This window comes from Mobula birostris, chromosome 28 (genome assembly GCF_030028105.1).
Source record: "Mobula birostris isolate sMobBir1 chromosome 28, sMobBir1.hap1, whole genome shotgun sequence".
Taxonomy (NCBI): domain Eukaryota; kingdom Metazoa; phylum Chordata; class Chondrichthyes; order Myliobatiformes; family Myliobatidae; genus Mobula; species Mobula birostris.
This window is the reverse complement of record NC_092397.1, coordinates 26,459,623-26,481,537: the sequence shown is the minus strand read 5'-3', so window position 1 is coordinate 26,481,537 and position 21,915 is coordinate 26,459,623. Positions and strand designations below refer to the sequence as shown.

The 21,915-nt window shown below is 44.9% G+C and overlaps 2 protein-coding genes across 2 annotated transcripts in view; one reads left to right on the top strand and one right to left on the bottom strand.

Annotated features, from left to right (window-relative positions):
- Positions 1-21,915, top strand: part of LOC140189167 (uncharacterized) — a 420,311-nt gene that overhangs the window by 12,663 nt on the left and 385,733 nt on the right. The gene's annotated exons all lie outside the window — the stretch shown is intronic.
- LOC140189073 (histone H3) lies at positions 740-1,150 on the bottom strand. The gene has a single exon (XM_072245777.1). It carries the CDS (start codon positions 1,148-1,150, stop codon positions 740-742), a length of 411 nt encoding a protein of 136 aa, XP_072101878.1.

Genomic DNA, 21,915 nt, shown 5'->3' with positions numbered 1-21,915 from the left:
TGTGTGTGTGAGAGAGAGTGAGACCGGTGGGGTGGTCTGCAGGCCCAGTTCCTTCTCCCGCTCCAGGAGAGCGTGACTGAGATTCCGCGCCTCGCATCGCAAAGCCCGATTCAGCTGAGTTGATTGGGAACTGCTGAAACCTATGTGAGAGGGGAGGGGGGCGTCTTGAGAGAGGGATCTGTCTCTGGGGATGGACTGCAGGGGGAAGATGTATGATAAACTACCCGGTGACATTGCCGACTGACCTTTATTCAGTTACCAGCCACAAAACTACGTAAGTTTATTCACACAAAACACCAATATTAAATATGTACTGGAGAGTGAAATCAAATTAAAAAAAAAACAATAAGTACAACTGCCTGGGGTCACCGCTCTCGGAAATCCCCCTCTGTTCCCAGCGCGACCGCATGCTCCCACTCCAAGGACAGCCGGACATGTCCAAAGCAAACAAAACGGTAACAGCCGCAGCAGCTGTACATGCCAGGTTTGTGGGAGAAGTGAAGGGCCAGGTGAGACCCTGACGGGGAGGGAGCGCGTTCACCTCCTGTCCCTCGCTGAATCAACCAGGCGGCACAGAACAGCTGATGATCGCGGTCAGTTAGTGCAAAACCGAACAACCCCATCAGGAGAGCAGATCGTCACTACGATAATACAATGATCAGCAAGCGACAGCCCTTTCCTTTGCTGTGGTAGTGGCTCTTAAAAGAGCCTTTTCTTGTGCTTGGTGTGGAAGCTGGGTTTAGGCGCGCTCCCCGCGGATGCGGCGGGCCAACTGGATGTCCTTGGGCATGATGGTGACTCGCTTGGCGTGGATGGCGCACAGGTTAGTGTCCTCAAACAGCCCGACCAGGTAAGCCTCGCTAGCCTCCTGCAGGGCCATGACGGCCGAGCTCTGGAAGCGCAGATCGGTTTTGAAGTCCTGAGCGATCTCCCGCACCAGGCGCTGGAAGGGAAGTTTGCGGATGAGCAGCTCGGTGGATTTCTGGTAGCGCCGGATCTCCCGCAGAGCCACGGTGCCGGGCCGATAGCGATGAGGCTTCTTCACTCCGCCGGTGGCTGGAGCGCTCTTCCGCGCCGCTTTGGTCGCCAACTGTTTACGAGGAGCTTTCCCTCCGGTCGATTTACGCGCTGTCTGCTTGGTCCGGGCCATTCTCCTTCAGAACTGAGAACACAGGCTGAAATACAGGAACAAGATAGACAAAACGTGCTCCGGGACAGGATTTTATACTGTTGGAAAGGGTCCGCCCGTCAGCTCTGATTGGCTGAAGCAGGTGTCTATTAAGGTTCCTTACTGCGATTGGTTGATTCATTTCCTGTAGGCTGGCGGCGAATAAAAATTTGCTGGGCGGTCGGACTTCATTCATGCAGTGATTGGCGCAGGATTAATTTAAAATCGCCCGCCAATTTCAGAGCACCCAGCAACGGTGCTTGATTATTTTATTTACAATTAATTGTATGACGAATTATACAATTTCAGTTTAATTTAATAAATTTAATATCTAATTTCCTCAGTTAAGATTTAAATGCACAACTACGGAATCGTTCTCTAAACGAGTGAACTGATTTCTGTTCAAAACTGATAAGAGGATAAAGATCGATCCTAATGCAGGTTTTGCGGTAATCACAGACTGGAAAGGCAGAATTGCAGTATGTTTCAAGCGGAACCGATCAATCTTTTTCAAATGCAACTCAGCTGAGTATAAAATAAAAAAAAATCTAAAAGTCTGTGGATACGGCTCCGTCTGTGAGGCGGTGGGTGGCTCTTAGAAGAGCCTTTGTTTTGTGCTCGGGAGGAAGTGGGAGTTTTTCAGCCGCCGAAGCCATAGAGAGTGCGGCCCTGGCGTTTCAGAGCGTACACCACATCCATGGCAGTGACCGTCTTGCGCTTGGCGTGTTCAGTGTAGGTGACCGCATCCCGGATCACATTCTCCAGGAAAACCTTCAGCACCCCGCGGGTCTCCTCGTAGATCAGACCCGAGATCCGCTTGACGCCGCCACGGCGAGCCAGACGGCGGATGGCCGGTTTGGTGATGCCCTGGATGTTATCACGGAGCACTTTACGGTGCCGCTTGGCTCCGCCTTTGCCCAGTCCTTTGCCTCCTTTCCCTCTGCCAGACATGATGCTGCTTCACTCAGGTCGCTACTCACTGACAAACTGCCTGCTGCTGTCTCCTTTTATACACAGCGCCCCGACCTGCCCGAGAAACGCGCAGAGAGACAGAGGCGGGGAGGGGTGGAGACAGAGTCAGAGTGACGGACAGAGCCGAGAGCGGCCTCTCATCGTCCAGCTCCGCCTTCACTTTACCACAACCGCCAATTTCCAAAGATTCATCCGGCACAAAGCGCTCCAGCGAAAAACAAAACTCCCTCACACAGAGTCTGAAAAGAACGAGCGCCAATGTCAGGCCAATAAACATGGTGGGATTGATGGGCTGAAATGAGTTTATTTCAACACTAGGAGTGTTATGTTATCGGACGGACAGGGCTGGCAGCTCAACATTCCTGGGTTTGATTGTTTTACATGTGAGTGGGGGTGGGAGGGGAGTTAAAAGATGCAGAGGTTGCCCCACTGGGAATGTCACAGCAAACTGGAAGGCTCATTTACAGAGGCAATCTGCAGTTACACTGATGGGATTATCGTATTGGCCCCCAATAACCACAGGCAGGTGGAGGATCAGTTATGTTGATGCTTATGGAGAGGTGCAGAACAACAGGGTTGTCATAGTGAGGGACTTCATCTTCCCTAGAATTGACTGGATCTTGCTCAATACTTAGATGCGCAAGATTTGTTCAGGGAATCAAAGTAGTGTTTGAAACATTATGTACAGGGCCCAACCAGAGTTGAGAACTTACGAGAATTAGTTTTGAGAAACGGGCCAGGCCAGCTGACAGCCAAGAGTCAGTGAACACCTTGGGAAGAGTGATCACAACTTTTTTTTACTTATGACTAAGAATAAAATTAGATCTCGTATGAAGGTACTAATTTGCAGGAGGACAAGCCAGGACAGAGAAAGACAGGAGCCAAGGGGCATTGATTGGGAGCAGCCACTGTCAGACAAGTCCATATCTGACATGTGGGAGTTGTTTAAAGACCAGCAACTCTGAGTTGAGGATCATCATATTCCACTGAGGAGTGAGGAGAAGGATGGTAAGGTAAAGGAACTTTGGATGAGCAGAGAGATCCTAAATTTAGTCAAAAGGATATGGAAGGTTTATGAAGCTAAAATCAGACTGGGTACGTTTGGAATATAAAGATAGCGGGGAAATGCTAAAGCAGATGATAGGAAAGGCCAAATCGGGGCCACAACCGGTCCTTGTGGAGTGGGACCAAAGATAATCCCAAGACCTTGTGATTTGTATTAATAAAACGAGGATAACCAGAGAATGGAAAGGTCGACTCAAGATTAAAGGAGGAATGATGTGGTTGAAGTCAGACCAAGTGGCTGAGGTACTAAATGAGTACATTGTGTCAGTACTTACCAAGGTGAAGGATTTGAATGGCAATGAAAACAGAGTGAGACATGCTAATGTGCAGAGACATGTTGAGATTAAGGAGGAGGTTGTGCTGGGACATCTGAAAAGCAATATATCCTGCAATAGTGAAAGAAACAAGTGAGCAGATTGCTGGCAATTTGACAAGGATCTATGTGTCCTCGATCACAACATGTGCGGTCCCACAGGACTGGAGTGTCGCAAATGTTGCAGCTTTGATCAAGAAGGGAAATAACAAGAATCCAGGAACCTATAGGCAAGGCAGCCTCATTTCAGTGGTAGAGAAGCTACTGGGGAGGATATTGAGGCACATGATTTATGCACATTCGGAAAGGCATGGCCTGCTTAGGGACAATAAGCGTGGTTTTGTGTGGGGAGATCACACTTGATAAAATTGATTACCGTTTCTGAGGAGGTGACACAGGCTGAGATATAGGAGCAGAATTCGACCATTTGGCCCATCCAGTCTGCTCCGACATTTCATTATGGCTGATCCATTTTTCCTCTCAGCCCCATTCTCCTGCCTTTCCCCTGTATCCCTTCATACTCTGACCAATCAAGAATCTATCAACCTCTGCCTTAAATATACATAAAGTCCTGGCTTAACAGCTCCCTGTGGCAATGAATTCTACAGATTCACCACTCTCTGGCTAAAGAAATTCCTCATCTCCACATTCTACAAGGATGCTCCTGTATTCTGAGGCTGTGTCCTCTGATATTAGACACTCCCATCCTCTGCACATCCACTTTATCACTGCCTTTCACCATTCAATATGTTTCAATTGGGCCACCCCTCATTGTTCAAAAATTCCAGTGAATACAGGCCCAGTGCCATCAAACACTCTTCATATGACAAGCCATTCAATCCTGGAAGCAATCTGGAGAACTTCGTTTGAAGCCTATCCGATTTCAGCTCATCCTTCCTAAGATCAATGGCCCAAAACTGCTCACAATACTCCAGTCAGACCTCCCCAGTATTTTATAAAGTCTGATCATTATTATGATTGGCACAGATATTGTGGGCCGAAGGGCAGGTTGCCATCTGTTCCATATTGTGTACTAATGAATATGTTTGATCTAACAGCTGCTGCAGGGACATGGTTACAGAGACTGGGACTGGGAATTCGATATTCCACTATATTCAATGTTCCACACGGAATCAGCAAAATGGAAAGGAGCAGGGTGGATTTGTTCATAATGTGCTGGTGAAGGAGTGGATACAGTACCTATATAAAATGTTCAGTCTCCTTAGAAGTTATTATATTTTATTGTTTTGCAATGGATTTAATTTGGATTTTTTGACACTGATCAACAGAAAAGAATCCACAATGTCAAAGTGAAAACAGATTTCTACAAAGTGATCTAAATTAATTGTAAATATAAGACACAAAATAATTCATTGCCTTAGTATTCACCTCCTTCAAGTCAGTAATTAGTTGATGCACCTTTGGCAGTGTTTACAGTTGAGTCTGTGTGATTTCCCTGTATTTTGCTGCATTCATTTTACCCTCTACCTTTATGTGCCTTTCAGGGCCTGCTGCAGTGAAGCATACCCACAGGATGATGCAGCCTCCACCACACTTCACGGTAGGGATGGCGTGTTTTTGATCTTGTGCGGTGTTTAGCTTACTCCAAACTTAGTGTTTGTGATGGTCAAGAAGTTCAATTTTGTTTTCATCAGACCATAGAATCTTCTTCCAACTAACTTCGGAGTCCCCCACAATCCTGGCAAACTTCAGGCAAGATTTCATGAGAGCATTTTTCAACGGTGGCTTTTTCTCTGCCACTCTCCCATAAAGCTGCGACTGGTGAAACACCCGGGCAACAGTTGATGTTTGCACAATCTCTCCCACCACTGAAGCTTGTAACTCCTCTAGAGTTATCATAGGTCTCTTGGTGGCCTCCCTCACTGGCCCCTTCTTGCATGGCCACTCAGTTTCTGAGGATAGCCTGCTCTTGGCAGATCTACAGCTGTGCCATATTCTTCCCACTTCTGGATGAGTGACTTAACTATACTCGAAGGGCATTCAGTGACTTGGAAATGTTCTTGTATCCATCTCCTGGCTTGTGTTTTTCAATTACCTGTTTGCAGAGCAGCTCGGAGTGTTGATTTGTCTTCACGGTGTAGTTTCTCCCAGGATACTGACTCACCAGCAGTTCGACCTTCCACTTACAGGTGTACTATTACTACAATCAATTGAAACACCTTGACTGCACACGGTCATCTCCATTTAACTGATTATGTAACTTCGAAAACTAATTGGCTGCACCACTGATGATTTGGTGTGTCATATTAATGGGGGTGGATACTTGTACAGAAAAGTATTTTGTGTTTTAGATCTGTAATTAATTGAGAGCATTTTGTAGAAATTTGTTTTCACTTTGACACGAAAGAGTCTTTTTCCATTGATTAGTTTCAGAGAAAGCAAATTTCAATCCACTGAGATTCAATGCTGTAAAACAATAAAACATGAAAACTTCCAAGGGGTGTGAATACTTTTCATAGGTACTTTACATGTAGGGACAGTGATGATGAAAGGGGAAGGGAAAGAAGACATGGGGAGGAGTGGCCTCAAGATCCTGAGGTCTGGTCAAAGGCATTCAAGGAAATATTAAATCAAAGAATGTACAAAGAGGCAAGGGCTGGTGGTAGTCAAGAGAATCAGGAATTTTCTAGGGACCAGTGGTGAGATAAAAGCTAAAAGTAACAAGGAACACGTGGAGAAGTTAACTCAATAATTTGCATTAGTGTGCACAGTGGGTCACAGCAAACATCCCACAGATATCTAACGGTGACATTTCAACATTGTGCCATAATGTGTAACGATCGCCATCACAAGGGAGAAACTAATGGGACTAAAAGCAAACTTTACCAGGTCCTAACAACCTGCACTGAAGGGTTTCAGAGGAAGTCTGGAGAGAAAGTACAGACACTGAAGTTTGTCAAATCTCACTGTTACAGAAAGGTCCTAGTGGAGTTGAAAACCATTGTTGAAGAAGGGTGGAAGATGAAAAGCAGGTAACTGTAGTCCTGCTAACTTCACTTCAGCTACTGGAGTCTATAATCTATGAAGAAATAACAAATCGTTTGGAAAAGTTTAATGCCACTGAACTAGCTCAACAGGGTCTACAGTCAGATTCACACAGATTCCATGACGACCAAAGTTCCCATCTGAGCTTGTGGTCTGTAACCCCCTCACCACCACATTATGAACAAGGCTATCCTCCCTCCTTGTCCCAGTTCTCTGCATTTGGCCCATGTACTCTAAACCTTTCCTTTCCATCTACCTGTCCAAGCACCTTTTTAATGTACCTGACTCAACCACTCCCGCTAGCAGCTCATTCCATTTACTGACCAGCCTCCAGGTCCCTGATGATTTTATACAGCTCTGCAATATCAGCACTCATTCTCCAATATTCCAGGGAAAATTGTCCAAAACACCTTTCCACAAATCCTTTGAGATCCAGTAACATCCCTGTAAATCTCCTCGGCACTCTTCCCAGCTTAATGGTGTCTGTCATACAGCAGGGTCACTAAAACTAAACACTATTTGCAAAATGCAGCCAAACCAACGTGTTGGACAACTGCAACATTTCATCCCAGTTTCTATATTCGGGGCCCTGAGTGAAGGCCAGTGTTCCAAAAGCCTCTTCACCACCCTGTCCATCTGGAACCTGGTCTTGGACCCTGTAACCTGGGTTGCTGAATGTTAAGTCATGTTTGACAAACATACCAGAGATTTGAGACTTTACAGGGGAAGTTGGAGAAGCGGTGTTTTTGGATTTTCGGGAGCCATTTGCCAAGGTGCCACATGTAAGGCTGGTGCACAAGACCAGAGCTCAGTACTGGGAAGGAAGTGTGTTAATACTGACTGAAGACTGGTTACCATACTGAGACAGAATAACAGGTCTGTTTCAGACTGGGATGATATTACTAGTGGAGTTTTCCAGTGACCAGTTCTGGATCGTCAATGATTTATTATTGATATTAATGACCCAGAGGAGGGAGGTCAATGACAGGGAATGTGGTGGGGGACATGTTGTGATTGGACATTTGGTCTCTCCAACAGGATAAGAAGAAGCTGGTGAGTAGAATACTTAGTAAATGGAGTTTAATGTGGTGAAGTGTGATGGCATGTAGAGTGGTAGGAGGAATCAAAAGTCAGACTATGAATTATGTGGAGATAAATTGTAAATGAGAGAAATAGAGAGAGGTCGAGGTGCTGAACTGCACAACAAAACAGAGATGGGAGCAGTGAGTGGTTCATAAAACCATAAATGACCAAGGTTCAGAGGTGAATGGTTCATTGACATTTACTGGTGGTTTGTTGGTGCAGAGAAACAGAGAAGTGTTGTTACTGTGAGAGACAAGTGCACAATGATGGATTTTGGGAAGTTAAAGCAGGTCAGGATGTACCCAGTGAATGGAGGGTCCTGAGGAGTGTTGATGAAAGAGAAACCTGGGGCACAGGTACGTAACTCCCTGAAAGTGCCAACACAGGTAGACAAGGTGGTGAAGAAGGAGCACAACATGCTTGTCTTCATCGGCAAAGGCTCTGAGAGGAGTTGGGACATCACATTACAGTTGTACAAATCAATAACTACACCACACCAGGAGTACCCTGTGCAGTTCTGATCACATGAGAGGAAGGATGTGATTAAGCTGGAAAAGCACAGAAACAATTCACAGGAATGTTACCTGGACTGGGGGCTTGAGTTACAAGGAAAGATCAGACCGACTGGGACTGTCTTCCCTGGAGTGAAGGAGACTGAGGGGAGACCTGACAGAACATGATAAAACTATGAGAGGTGTAGACAAGGTAAACAGGCAGGATCATTTTGCCAGGGTAGAAATATCAGATATGAGAAGGCAGAGTTTTAAGATGCCAGGGTGAGAATTTAAAGGTGGACGTTAGGGCAGGTAAGATTTCTGTTTCTGTACAGACAGTGGTGAGGGCCGGGTATGGGCTGCCATGGGGAGTGGTGGAAGCAGATATGATAATGACATTTAACAGGGTCTTAGAAAAGTCCATGAATATTCAGATAATTTAAGCACATGAATTATACGCAGGCTGAAGAGATTTAGTTTCATTTGGCATCACGTTCAGCACAGACATCATGGGAAGAAGGGTCTGTTCCTGGGCTGTACTGTTCTGTGTTCTCGGTGAGCCTCAGTGACAGGGGAGTCTTTAGCCGGGGTCACAGACAGGTGTATCTGTGGCAAGGAGAGAGACTGCAGGATGGTGCATTACCTCCCTGGTACCAGGGTCGAGGATGGAACTGAACAAGTACAGGCCATTCTGAAAGGGCAGGGTGAGCAGCCAGAGATCGTGGTCCATATTGGCTCTAACAAAAGAGACAAAGTCCTGCAAAGAGAACTTAGGGAGTTGAGGAAAAGTTAAGTAGAAATTCTGTGGTGGGGGGTGGGGATAATCCCAGTGCCACCCGCTAGCGAGGAAAGAAATAAAAAAGGTATTACAGTTCCCGCCCGAAACGTTGACTGTTCATTTCCATGGATGCTGCCCGACCTGCTGAGTTCCTCCAGCGTGTTGTGCATGTTGCTTCGACCCCAGCATCTGCAGAGTATTTTGTGTTTACAGCGATCCAGCTGAGAGAAGGGCAAGATTGGTAGCGAAACATTCCAGGATTCAGATGATTCAGACAGTCCAGAGGGAGGTGAATGAGGTTGGGGATCTGTACGGCTGATCAGGCAGAATGTCACAAGTTTAAGGTCACTCCGGAGGCTCCTCCAGTCAGACAATGTGGGTAGAGTTCAGGAATAAGAAAGGAGCAATCCCCGTGCTAGGATTATACTGGAAGCCTCACAACAGCCAGTAAGAGAGGAACAGATATGTCGGCAGGTTATGGACTGATGTAAAAACTACAGAGTAGATGTGGTGAGTAAATAATCTCCCCAGAGTAACTGGGACTCCGTTATACCCTGAAGCTTGGATGGGGCATTATTTGTGTTCAGGAAGGTTTCCTGAAACAATATGTGGTCCACCAGGGAGGGGGACACTCTTGACTTCACCTTGGGAAATATGGGACTCAGCAGAGTGGTGGCAGGAACAACCAGTGTTCAAAGAGGAATTAGACAGGTCCTTCAGGGGAAATGACCTGCAGAGTTGTGGGGACAGAGTGGGGAATGGGATTGTGGAAATGTTGTAGCAGGAGTTGGTATAAATTTGATGGGTCAAATAGTCTCGATGATCACAGAATGATTCTCTGCCCAATAATAGTCTGAAAAAAATTACTCTGGTCGCCAGTGAATCTACAAAACTCCAGGGTGGACAAGATCAATTGTGTAATAAGGACACACTTCTGTCGAAACAATGACACCGTATACCAAGCACACTGAGCTGCCAGTGAGGACACAGACCAGTACAACACCCGGCTCTCTGCTACAAAGTTCAAAGCTGAAAGTAAATGTATATGTCAAAATACATTTCAGTCACCATATACAACCCTGAGATTAGTTTTCTTGTGGGCATACTGCTGGTTTGTTAGAGCGGTTGGGGAGGGTTTAAACTTATTTGGCAGGGGCGTGGGAACTGGTGTGAAAGGATGCAGGATAGGACAGATGGTAAAAAAAAAAGCAAAGATTGCATGCAGTCACACTGTCAGGAAGGGCAGGCAGATGATAGGACATAACTGCAGCCAGCAGGGTTAGTATCAGTGCATGAGGGATGCAGAATCAATAAGGGTAGCAAATGCAGAACTCAAACTGTTATATTGCAATACGCGGAGTGTAAGAAATAAGGTGGATAATCTTATTGCCATATTACGGATTGTCATGTCTGATGTCACTGAATCACTGCTGAAGGATGTTTCTAGTTGGGAGCTAAGTGCCCAAGGTTACACGTATCAGAGGGATAGGAAGGTAGGCAATGGGGATGGAATGGCTCTGCTGGTAAAGAATGGTAACAAATCGGTAGAAAGATGTGACACAGGATCGGAAGATGTTGAATCCATTGTTGCAGCAATGGTGTGAGTTTCTGGGGAAAATGAGGAAGGTGCAGGATAAATGTATTCCAGAAACAAATAAATACTCAAATGGCAAAATAGTACAATGTGGCTGACAAGGAAGTCAAAGCTAAAGTAAAATCAAAAGGGAGGACATACAACAAGCAAAAAATATTCAGAATACAGAGGATTGTGAAGCTTTAACACCTGACAGAGAGCAACCTAAAGAGGGAAGAGATGAAACATGCAAGCAAGCTGGCAAACATGATCAAAATGGATAGTTTTAGCTTTTTCAAGTACGTAAGAATAAAAGAGAGATGAGACTAGGTAAAGGACTGCTAGAAAATGAGGCCAGAGGAATAATAATGGCCGGGGAGGGGGGGGTAACAAGGAAATGGCAGATGAACTAAATGAGTATTTTGTATCAGTGGAAGATACTAGCAGTGTGCCAGGTACTGAAGGGTGTGAGGGAAGAGAAGAGCAGTTATTATTACAAGGGAAAAGGTGCTCAAAAAGCTGAAAGACCTGAGGGTTGATAAGTCACCCGGACCAGATGAACTGTACCCCAGGGTTCTGAAAGAGGTAACGCTCCTGACTGACCGTGTGAAGGAAATGGAGCTGGAGATGGACAGACCCAGAGTTTCCAGGATGCTGAGACCAGAGATTCAGTGGGTTGGTCAAACCTGAGGTCAGGCTGCAAATAGTTTGGTGACTACCACAACTGGAAAGGGGAAGAGACAGACAGTGCAATGTCTCCCTGTGGCTGTGACCCTCGGTAACAAGTACACTCATTTGTTTACTCCTGGGAGGATGACGAACCACAGCACAGTAGCCCGTCGTGTCGGTGGTACTGACACCCCGGTCCGATGCTCCGCGGGAGGAAAGGTCAATCACAGCAGTGATGACAGCAGACTCACAGTAAAGGGGATGTGCAGGAGATTCTGTGGCAGCAAGAGAGATAACACGGTGGTGTGTCCCCTCCTGGGTACCAGGGTCAGGCACGTCTCAGATGTGCAGGATTTCCTAAAGATAAACTTGCCGGTTGATTCGGTGGTAAGGAAACCAAATGCAATGTTAGCATTCATTTCGGGAGGACGACAATACAAAAGAAAGGATGAAATGCTCAGACTTCATAAGGCATTGGTCTGATCACACTTGGAGTATTGTGAACTGTTTTGGGCCCCTTATCTAAAAATGTACGTGCTCACACAGGAGAGGGTCCAGAGGAGGTTCACAAGAATGATCCTGGCAATAAAAGGGTTAATGCACGAGGATTGTTTGATGGCTCTGGGCCTGTACTCAGTGGACTTTAGAAGAATGAGGGAATCTCATTGAAACCGATCAAATATCGAAAGGCCTAGGATGAAGTGGGGAGTCCAATGGGGCAGTCTCGGACTCGGACCACAGGACACAGCCTCAGAATACTAGGACATCCTGTTAGAACAAAGATGAGGAGTAATTTCCTTAGTAAAGGTAGTGAATCTGTGAAGTCTATGTCAGGATGTTGTTCATTGACTAGAGCTCAGTGTTTAACACCATCATTCCCACAGTCCTGATTACTAAGCTGCAGAACCTGGTCCCTCTGCAATTAGATCCTCGACTTCCTAACCGGGAGACCACGATCTGTGCAGACTGGTGATAGAAACACAGAAACATAGAAAATAGGTGCAGGAGTAGGCCATTCAGCCCTTCGAGCCTGCACCGCTATTTATTATGATCATGGCTGATCATCCAACTTAGAACCCTGCAATCAGAATGTGTGGATTAATGGAGTCGGGCTAACCCCTATTGACATCAATGGATCCGGGGTTAAGAGGGTAAACAGCTTTAAGTTCCTCGGCATCAATATTACTGAGCTCACATGGTCTATACATACAGGCTGAGTGGTGAAAAAGGCACAACAGCGTCACTTTCACCTCAGACAGTTGAGGAAGTTTGCTATGGGCCCCCAAATCCTAAGGACTTTCTACAGGGGCACCATTGAGAGCATCCTGACTGGCTGCATCACTGCCTGATACGGGAACTGTACCTCCCTTAATCGCAGGACTCTGCAGAGAGTGGTGTGGACAGGCCAGCACATCTGTAGTTGTGAACTTCACATGATTCACGACATTTACAAAGACAGGTGTGAGAAAAGAGCCCAAAGGATCACTGCAGACCTGAGTCACCCCAACCACAATCTATTCCAGCTGCAACCATCCAGGAAATGGTACCGCAGCATAAAAGCCAGAACCAACAGGCTCCGGGACAGCTTCTTCCACCAGGCCATTAGACTGATTAACTCACACTGATTTGGGGGCATTTCGATGTTACGTTGACTGTTACAATTATTAGCAATTATTATAAGTTACTATGGTTGCACATTCAGACGAGACATAACATAAAGAATTTTACTGCTCATGTACGTGAAGGATGCAAGAAATGAAGTCAATTCAAATTCAAATTAGTATGTTCTCTTCGCTGACAATCAGCACTGGCACTGGTGCACCTCAGATTTGTGGGCTTAGCCGACTGCTCTACTCCCTCTATAACCATGACCATGTGACTAAGTATAGCTCAAATGCCAACTGTAAATATGCTGTCGGTAGAATCTCAGATGGAGATGAGAGGGAAGACAGGAGCAAGATTTACCAGCTAGTTGAGTGGTGTTACAGCAACAACCTTGTGTTTAATGTCAGTAAGACAAAAGAGCTGATTGAAAGAAAGGTAAGATGAGGGAACATGAACCAATCCTCAGAGAGGGATCAGAAGTGGAGAGAGTGAACAATTTCAAGTTCCTGGGTGTCAATATCTCTGAGGATCTAACCTGGTCCCAACATATCGATGCTGCTAAAGAGGGCAAGACAGTGATTTCATCAGGAGTTTGAAGATATCTGGTCTGTCACTTTAAAACACTCAAAAACTGCTATAGATGTATTCTATCTACTGTATAGAAACATAGAAAACAGGTGCAGGAGTAGACCATTCAGCCCTTCAAGCCTGCACCGCCATTCAGTATGATCATGGCTGATCATCCAACTCAGAACCCTGTACCAGCCTTCCCTCCACACCCCCCGATCCCTTTAGCCACAAGGGCCATAACTAACTCCCTCTGAAATATAGCCAATGAACTGGCCTCAACTGTTTCCTGTGGCAGAGAATTCCACAGATTCACCACTCTCTGTATGAAGAAGTTTTTCCTAATCACGGTCCTCAAAGGCTTCCCCTTTATCCTCAAACTGTGACCCCTCGTTCTGGACTTCCTCAACATCGGGAACAATCTTCCTGCATCTAGCCTGTCCAATCCCCTTAGGATTTTATACGTTTCAATAAGATCCCTCCTCAATCTTCTAAATAAAATTTATATTATTTAAACTATATTATTTCTGTTTTTGCACTGTTTTTAATCTACATAATATACGTATCCATATACACACATACTGATTTATTTATTCTTTCTATATTATCACGTACTGCATTGAACTGCTGCTGCTAAATTAACAAATTTCATGACACACGCCGGTGGTAATAAACCTGATTCTAGTTCTGACTCTGAATTCATCCCCACAGACGGCTGTGGCCAATTCATTGGGTATATTGCATCATCACTGCCTGGTTCGGAAATTGCACCGTCTCGGATCGCAAGACCCTGCAGGGGATGGTGAGGACAGCTGAGAAGATCATCGGGGTCTCTCTTCCCGCCATTACAGACATTTACACCACACGCTGTACCCGTAAAGCCAACAGCATTGTGAAGGACCCCACACACCTCTCGTACAAACTCTTCTCCCTCCTGCCATCTGGCAAAAGGTACCAATGCATTCGGGCTCTCACGACCAGACTGGGCAACAGTTTCTTCCCCCAAGCCATCAGATTCCTTAATACACAGAGTCTAGACTGACATCTACATCATTTATTATTATATTGTAATTTGTCCTCTACTGTGCCTGTTGTCTTGTTTATTATTGATTGTACAGCCCTGCACTGTTTTGTGCTCTTTATGTAGTCCTGTGTAGGTCTGTTGTCTAGTGTAACCTTGAGCTCTCTCACATAGTCTAGTGTAGTTTTGTGTTGTTTCATGTAGCACCGTGGTCCTGGAGGAACGGTGTTTCATTTTTATTGTGTACTGTACCAGCAGTTTATGGTCAAAATAACAATAAAAAGTGACTTGACTATATTTAATGTGGAGGTTCTTGATTCTTGGAGGGGAAGGAAGAGGATTTGAGAGGGTTAAGAGATCTGTCATGATCTCTTATCCCTAGCAGAATGGTGCAGTACGTGTATGGGGCCAAATGGCCTAATTCTGCTCCTGTGTTTTATGGTCTGATGGTCTCGGAGCAGCTGCAGGACATTTCAAATGGAAGGCTGAGCAGTCAGACATCATGGTGGATGGTGCATGTTGGTAATAGCAATGTAGGGAGGAGGAGGGATGTGTCCTTTACTTCATACTTTATTGTCGCCAAACAATTGATACTAGAACATATAATCATCACAGCGATATTTGATTCTGCGCTTTCTGCTCCCTGGATTACAAATATTAAATATTAAAAATAGTAAAAATTAGTGAATATTAAAAATTTAAATTATAAATCATAAATAGAAAATAGAAAAATGGGCAGTAAGGTAGTGCAAAAAAAAACGAGAGGCAGGTCCGGATATTTGGAGGGTACGGCCCAGATCCCGGTCAGGATCTGTTCAGCAGTCTTATCAGAGTTGGGAAGAAGCTGTTCCCAAATCTGCTTCAAGCTCCTGTTCCTTCTCCTGGAGGGAAGAGGGACGAAAAGTGTGTTGGCTGGGTGGGTCATGCAGTGAATTGAGAGAAAGAAGGGAGAAACTAAAATGAGTAAGCTCTATATTACTCCCAGTGACACTTGTTAGTGCAGGGAAGATATAGGAAGATACCACTGATGAATGTGTGGCTGAGAATCTGGTGCAGGAGACAGTTTCATGGATCAATGGAATATCACCTGGAGATGGGTAGGCACAAACTGTTCACTCTTCTAGGGAAGGAACAGTTTTCTTAGTCCTAAAACTGGAGGGAATAGTTTTGGCATGACAGATTGGAGGTTTAAAAGGGATCTGAAAGGTGAGTTGATGGAGGTGGATAAAATTATGTGAGGCATATAAAGGTTAGAGAGGCAGAGACTGTTTTCTGACTGAAACTGTCTAAAACTAAAGGGAATGGATTTAAAGTGAGAGGGAGGAGGTTTAAAGGTGATCTGAGGGTAAATATTTTGCATGAAGAATTGAATTGAATTGAATTGACTTTATTTCTTATATCCTTCACACACATCAGGAGTAAAAATCTTTACATCGTGTCTCCGTCTAACTATGCAATCACAGTAATTTATAATAATTTATAATAAATGGAACAGTCAATGTAACAGAGAATAGTTGGTATCCCAAATGAGCCGCCAGAGGAAGTAGTGGAGGCAGAAACACACAAAGTCTCTGTTCATGAACATTTCTCAGGAACCTGTCATTCACTGTGTACATCCTGCCTGGTTGAACTTCCCAGTGCTGGGTCCATTGTTATTTTCCATCTGTATTAATGATCTGGATGAGAATGTATTAAACTGGATCAGCAAATTTACAGATGACACCAAGATTAAGGGTGCAGAGGACAGCGAGGAAGGATTGCTAGTCTTGACATGGGATGTGGACCAGCTGGAACAATGGGAGATGAAATTTAATACACACAATTATGAGATGTGTTCAACATAAGTTTAACGAGAGAAATGTGTGCTTTAAAGAGGATCTGAGGAAACTGTCCTCGGTCCCCAGGAGGTTACAATCTGGAACATACTGCCTGAGGGGGTGGTGCAGACTGGTATTTAAGGACCATCTGGATGAGCATTTGAATCACCAAGGCAGGGTAGGAGACAGACCAAGTGCTGAGTTAGTGGAGACAGATTCTTGATGGTCACTATGGACATGCAGAAACCACTGACTGTGAAAGTGCAGTGGGAACCTGAAACACAGAACTTCAGGATGGACTTAGCTAAAACATTCAGAACCCAGTACGATGGAATTTTGTTGGCCAAATGTATTAATGGTCAAATACTGAACCAACCCCTTCAAAAGGCTACCGAAATACTCCCATTCCCTGTGTACCGATAACAGTGCTTTTATATGGGAATTTGGTGAAGTACTCTGGGTGATATTAGGACAGATGGCTGACAGCTTGGTCACAGTGGGAGGGTGCAAATGTTTTCTCAGAGGATAAGGGGTTCAGTGGAACAAGCTCACAGCTGAGAATGAAGGTGACAAACCCTACTGCAGTGGAGGACTGCTGTGGTCAGGGTTGTACAGGATAGAAACAGACCCTCTGGCCCATCACATTTATGTTCCCCATCATGCAGAGCTGTACTAATCCCACTTTCCTGCATTAGTTTCATATCTCTCTGGGCCTTGCTCACTGAAGCCCCTGTGCATGTGCCTCTAATATTGTTACACAGTTCCCTGTATGTGGCATCACAGGTAGACAGGGTTGTGTGTTCTACTTGCCTTGACAATCAAAGAACTGCCTCTCATTAAAGTAGGACAAAACTGTTTAAAGACAGATTTAAAGGGGATCTGAGGGGTAAATATTTCACACAGAGAAGAGCTGGCATCCGGAATTAACTCCCAAAATAGAGTCACTGATTTATACAGAAATGAAACAGTCCCTTCGGTACAACTCATCCCCGCCGACAAGTTGTCGACCTGAACTCGGCCCATCTGCCTGCATTAGGCCCGAATCTCTCTCAACCTTTCCCATCCATGTGACTGTGCAAATATGTTTTAAATATTGTACCTGAGGCAGAGAGCCGGTGCAGTGAGGCGCTGACAGATACTCACTGTTCCGCGGGCTGGAAGAGGAGAGGCGGATCCCACAGCAGAACCCAACACCAACTTGCCATAGTCCTGATTGTGTGTCTGAATGGTCACCTGAGAGTCACTGTCCTGGACATCTAAGGGAACTCCGGTGGCGTGTGTGTTCACACATTATGGAGCAGACAGAATGAAGTGTGTTGAGCAGTGGGTGGAATGGAAGAAGGGAGCGCTTGCAGAAGTACAGATATAAGGAGAAAGGTGTGAGGAAACTTTCAGCTGCCCTGTGGTGTTCATCTGGAGTGAAATGCAAAAATAATTGGTTGCTTCTCATAGTAAGAGCAAAGAAGATGAAATAAAGTTAGAGAAAAAAGACTCAGAAAGAACAGGAAAATGTAATCGGGTCTACCTCAGTGTGTAACAAGACACAACTCGTACCAATGTCTGCGTAGGAAGTAGTAGGAACCTGCTGTACCCCTGCCTCCCACAGGTACGGTTACAACAAAGCCCACCCCAGTCGTGTCTCCTGAGTACTCGCCGAGGCAGGTGTAAACCTCTCACTAGCACGATGGCAGAATGAGCAATATGGAGACTTTTATGCACTCTGAACTAAAATGGTGTGTTATATTGAAGTGTTTCCTTCACACTCCACAGTGACATATGATAGACAGTATTGCACAAAAAGCAGATGCGCACGTTAATGAATTTATAAAGTAGACAAGCAAAATATTTCAGAAGTTCACGGATTTACTCGATCGTAATGAATGTTATTGTAAATGATGAGTAAATTAGCCCAGGTTAAATAAAATGCAGACTGTTACTTGTTTCAGATGAAAAGAGGTAAGTAAAATTCTGAGTGGTTTACAATAATTCCAGATGAAATCAAGTGATTCAAACTGTTAAGGGAATGGATAATATTTGTGTGAGGACTGGAGACTCCCTGGACTGCTCTACCATTGTCTCATTAATATTTGTCGTTGTATAAAAATAATGTGACAGTTGCCCGTTATTTTATTAATTTGATTAATTATTTCCTAATTTGAACGTTATTTTAACTTGTATTTTGTTTTATATTTAATAAAAATGACAGTAACCCCATTGTTTTTGATCATTGCGAGATTAACTTCTGTTTACAGTTTCACTCTTACTTTCAACATTACCTGCTTTACATGCTTTTGACTTGTCACCCACTTGTGACTGGTATTATTTTTTTGTTTTGAAAAGCATATAGCATTGTTTAGAAAAAGCTATTCTATCTGTATGGGTTTTGATTTTCTTTGATTCACTTTAACAAACATGGGGATGTTGGCGGTGGACACAGTAGGGGTAAAAGATGGAGACAGCCTGGCCACTGAACTTAAAGATACCCTCAGCGCCAAGGCAACTTTGATAACAGTCAGTTTCAGCCTCTATCACCATCACCACCACAGACTATGAAGCTTACTGTAAATCATCCTTTCCCAAACTGTATTGTAGAATCTGTACAATTGTAATTCTGCCCATTGTAAAATAGCACCTGATGTAAGCCCGCATGTCAGGGTTTGGCATTGACAGCTTCTTCTCCTGATCCGATACTGGGAGAAATGTTAGTGGGTATGTGGTTTGTGCGCTTCATGTCACAGATGAGGTAGCACAGCTCCTGTTCCATTCAAACAACATGACCCTTAGTTATGAATGCACGTTGGGACTAAACGGTGGAGTTGTTGAGTGTGCTGTAGGGGGCCCAGACATTCGGAAGGTGGGTTAACAGTGCAGTCTCTACCCCGCAATTGTACTGTGTTTGATTCCGTTTACCATTGTGATAAGAAGATTAGAGCTGTGAAGGGAGCACTGGACCGCACTGCCCAGAGAAATCACACTTGCCAATGGAACTGCTTTGAACGATGGCAATAAACTTCTCATCATGGACTGCATAAATCCTCAGCTCTGAAGCTGCTTCATGAGGATGAGGGTGAAGTCTGTTACTGCACCTACCAGGTAATGAGAACAGATTTAGGTAACACTACGTGCAATGTCCATGTCACCAGTGATCCTATAACCTCTGTTAGTGGCACTTACAGTATAGGATGGCAGGCCTACTGCTGTTTGCCAAGGGTATCCCCTTTGCCTTTAAATTGAGCCTTTGTCCTGAACAAAAGCTGTCAAATATTTATTGATATTGGAGTCTGTAGCAGAAAATACTAACACCTGCCAGCATTGAAGCACGAAGGAGACTGATGAGTGTAACTGGATTATAGTGTTCCTGTTCTGGGGACCTACCAGACGGGATCGTGAGAACATCAGTATGACCCCAGTGTTGCAGTGATCGGCTAACAACACTGCTGTAGTGCTACATGATACAAGTCTGGTCATCAAAGACATTTCTAACAAAGTGGCAGCAAGCTGCATCATGGCCTTTCAAATCTGAACAGCATTAAACTTCCTGTTGGCCGAGAGGAGAGGAACTTGTGTCATTATTGGACTGAAATAATGCAAAACATCATCGATTTTATCCGTGCAGATCCCGTTAGAAGCTGTTAAAGTGAAGAAGTTTGGGCAGGAGTTACATACGACTCTATCATCAGGTTTGGAACCCTTCTGATTAGCCTCATTCTCTGCCAGGAAGTTTGTGCAACTCCAGTGTACAGTGGGCAAGTGGGTTTATATTCCTGCTGGTGTTGAAACTTGTTTAAGTTTCTTACTGAGAGCACTCTGTGGAGAGAGGACCCGAAGGACAGCTGCCTCCTATCGTTCAGCAATCCTACTCTTCAGACAGACGATGACAGGATCACTGGGGAGACTCGACTTTTCTGTGCAATTCAGCTGCATCCACAATTCATGTGGTCCTTTACAGGACACAAAGGGAAGTGGGGAGTGTGGATGTTACAGCAAGTCAGGTTAATGTAGCGCCTTGGCAAGGATAGTTCACAGATAGTGTGCAGTCAACCCAGGGAAGAAAGGTCTTTGAAGAGCAGAGTTTCTCTTTGCACAGCAGGGGACTGGAGCCATTTTGCACACCAAAACAAGATGAGGATGCAATCGATGTGTTCCAGGGTGACACTTAATATTGGTCACAAAGAAGAGAAATCTGCAGATGCTGGAAATCCAAGCAACACACACAAAATACTGAAGGAACTCAGCAGACCACGCAAATCGATGGAAAAGAGTAAACAGTCGACGTTTCCGACCGCTACCCTTCGTCTGGACTGATATTTGTTAGTTACCTTACTACTGTGGTGGGAACATGCGGGAATTCATAGTTGACAACAAAAGCCCCGGATTAATATGTTCGGAATGATGGACTCTGTGTAACAACGAACAAGTAACAAAGAACGGTGCTGAGATATAGATTCTCAGGGGATACTTGAGGAAAGAGGTTGACAGTAACGCCACTTTCATCTGGGAAAGCTCACAGCAGCCTGAGCAATTCCATCCTTCCCAATGCCCAATGCATTGCGTAATAGCGTAAACATCAATTCTTTGCCCGCTTTTATTTGTCTTTTGAATTCAATATTCCCGTTGAATAATGTAGTAAAATTCATCTCTCCCCGTCGGGAAATTGAACCCTGGTCTCCCGCGTGACAGGCGGGGATACTAACCACTATACTAACGAGGAATTTCAGTGAATAGCTCATGTCATGCACATTTAAGAGGACAGGAGGGTGAACAGAATTACCTTGATGTTTCTCAGCTGCAATACTGGAGCCTTTCACTCGTGTCCCTCCCACAGCAGTGTCTCAGTTTGCTCCAGCGATTCAGTCACCTGTTGTGTCCAAGGATTAGCGAAAGGAAGTGCTCTCATTCGAGCCCAAATCCGTGTTGTTGGAATCAACATTTTTAATCACAGTTATATATTTATATTTCTGTTTTTTTAGTGCGACAAGCGGGAAACGATATGTAGCTAATCGAATTCTGAACCGATCACTCCCACTTCATTGAAACACTGGGTGTTGTGTATCTCCGGTCTGTCGGAGGACGGCGACCTCAACCGGACATAACAGGAACTGCACCAGAGTGAGGAATCACAGTGACCACGTTCAGAAAACAGCTCGAACCACAGTCATACACTTCTAGCGTCCGAGTGGTCCAACCCTGACAACTCGCGTACGAATTCCAGAAGTTATTTAAATCGATGGGTGAGTGTAAAATTATTATTCACCCTGGGCTGGCCAGTGGATCAAGGATTGAAGTGCTGTCCCTCACATTTTCCCCGGTGAACCCATCAGTGCAGCTTCCTGCTCTCACTCTAAATCGGATTCCCACAGCCAACTAGGCCACATCAAAACATGTCGGATGATGTGTTCACACTGAGTGCCGTCAGTCTACTCACCACCCACTCTGTCTATTTATACACAATGGGATCTCTCTCATTCCCCTTCCCCATTACCAGAGTAAATAAAACCCTTTACTGTGATTCACAAATGTAATATAGATTCACAGAATCATGCGGCCCTAAAACAGACCTTTCGGCCCACAATGTCCGTGTTGACAATCAACTACCGATCACACCAGAGAACAGCTCGCTTACTAGCTGCTGCCTTCAGTGTCTTGATGATTCAGGTGGTCGCCCAGACAATTCTCTAATGTTGCGAGTGTACCTGCCTCACCAGCCACTCAGGCATGGGTTCCAGTTTCCAAAAACATCCGCATGAAGTTCTCCGTGTGATGGTCTCCAAGTTTGCACACGTC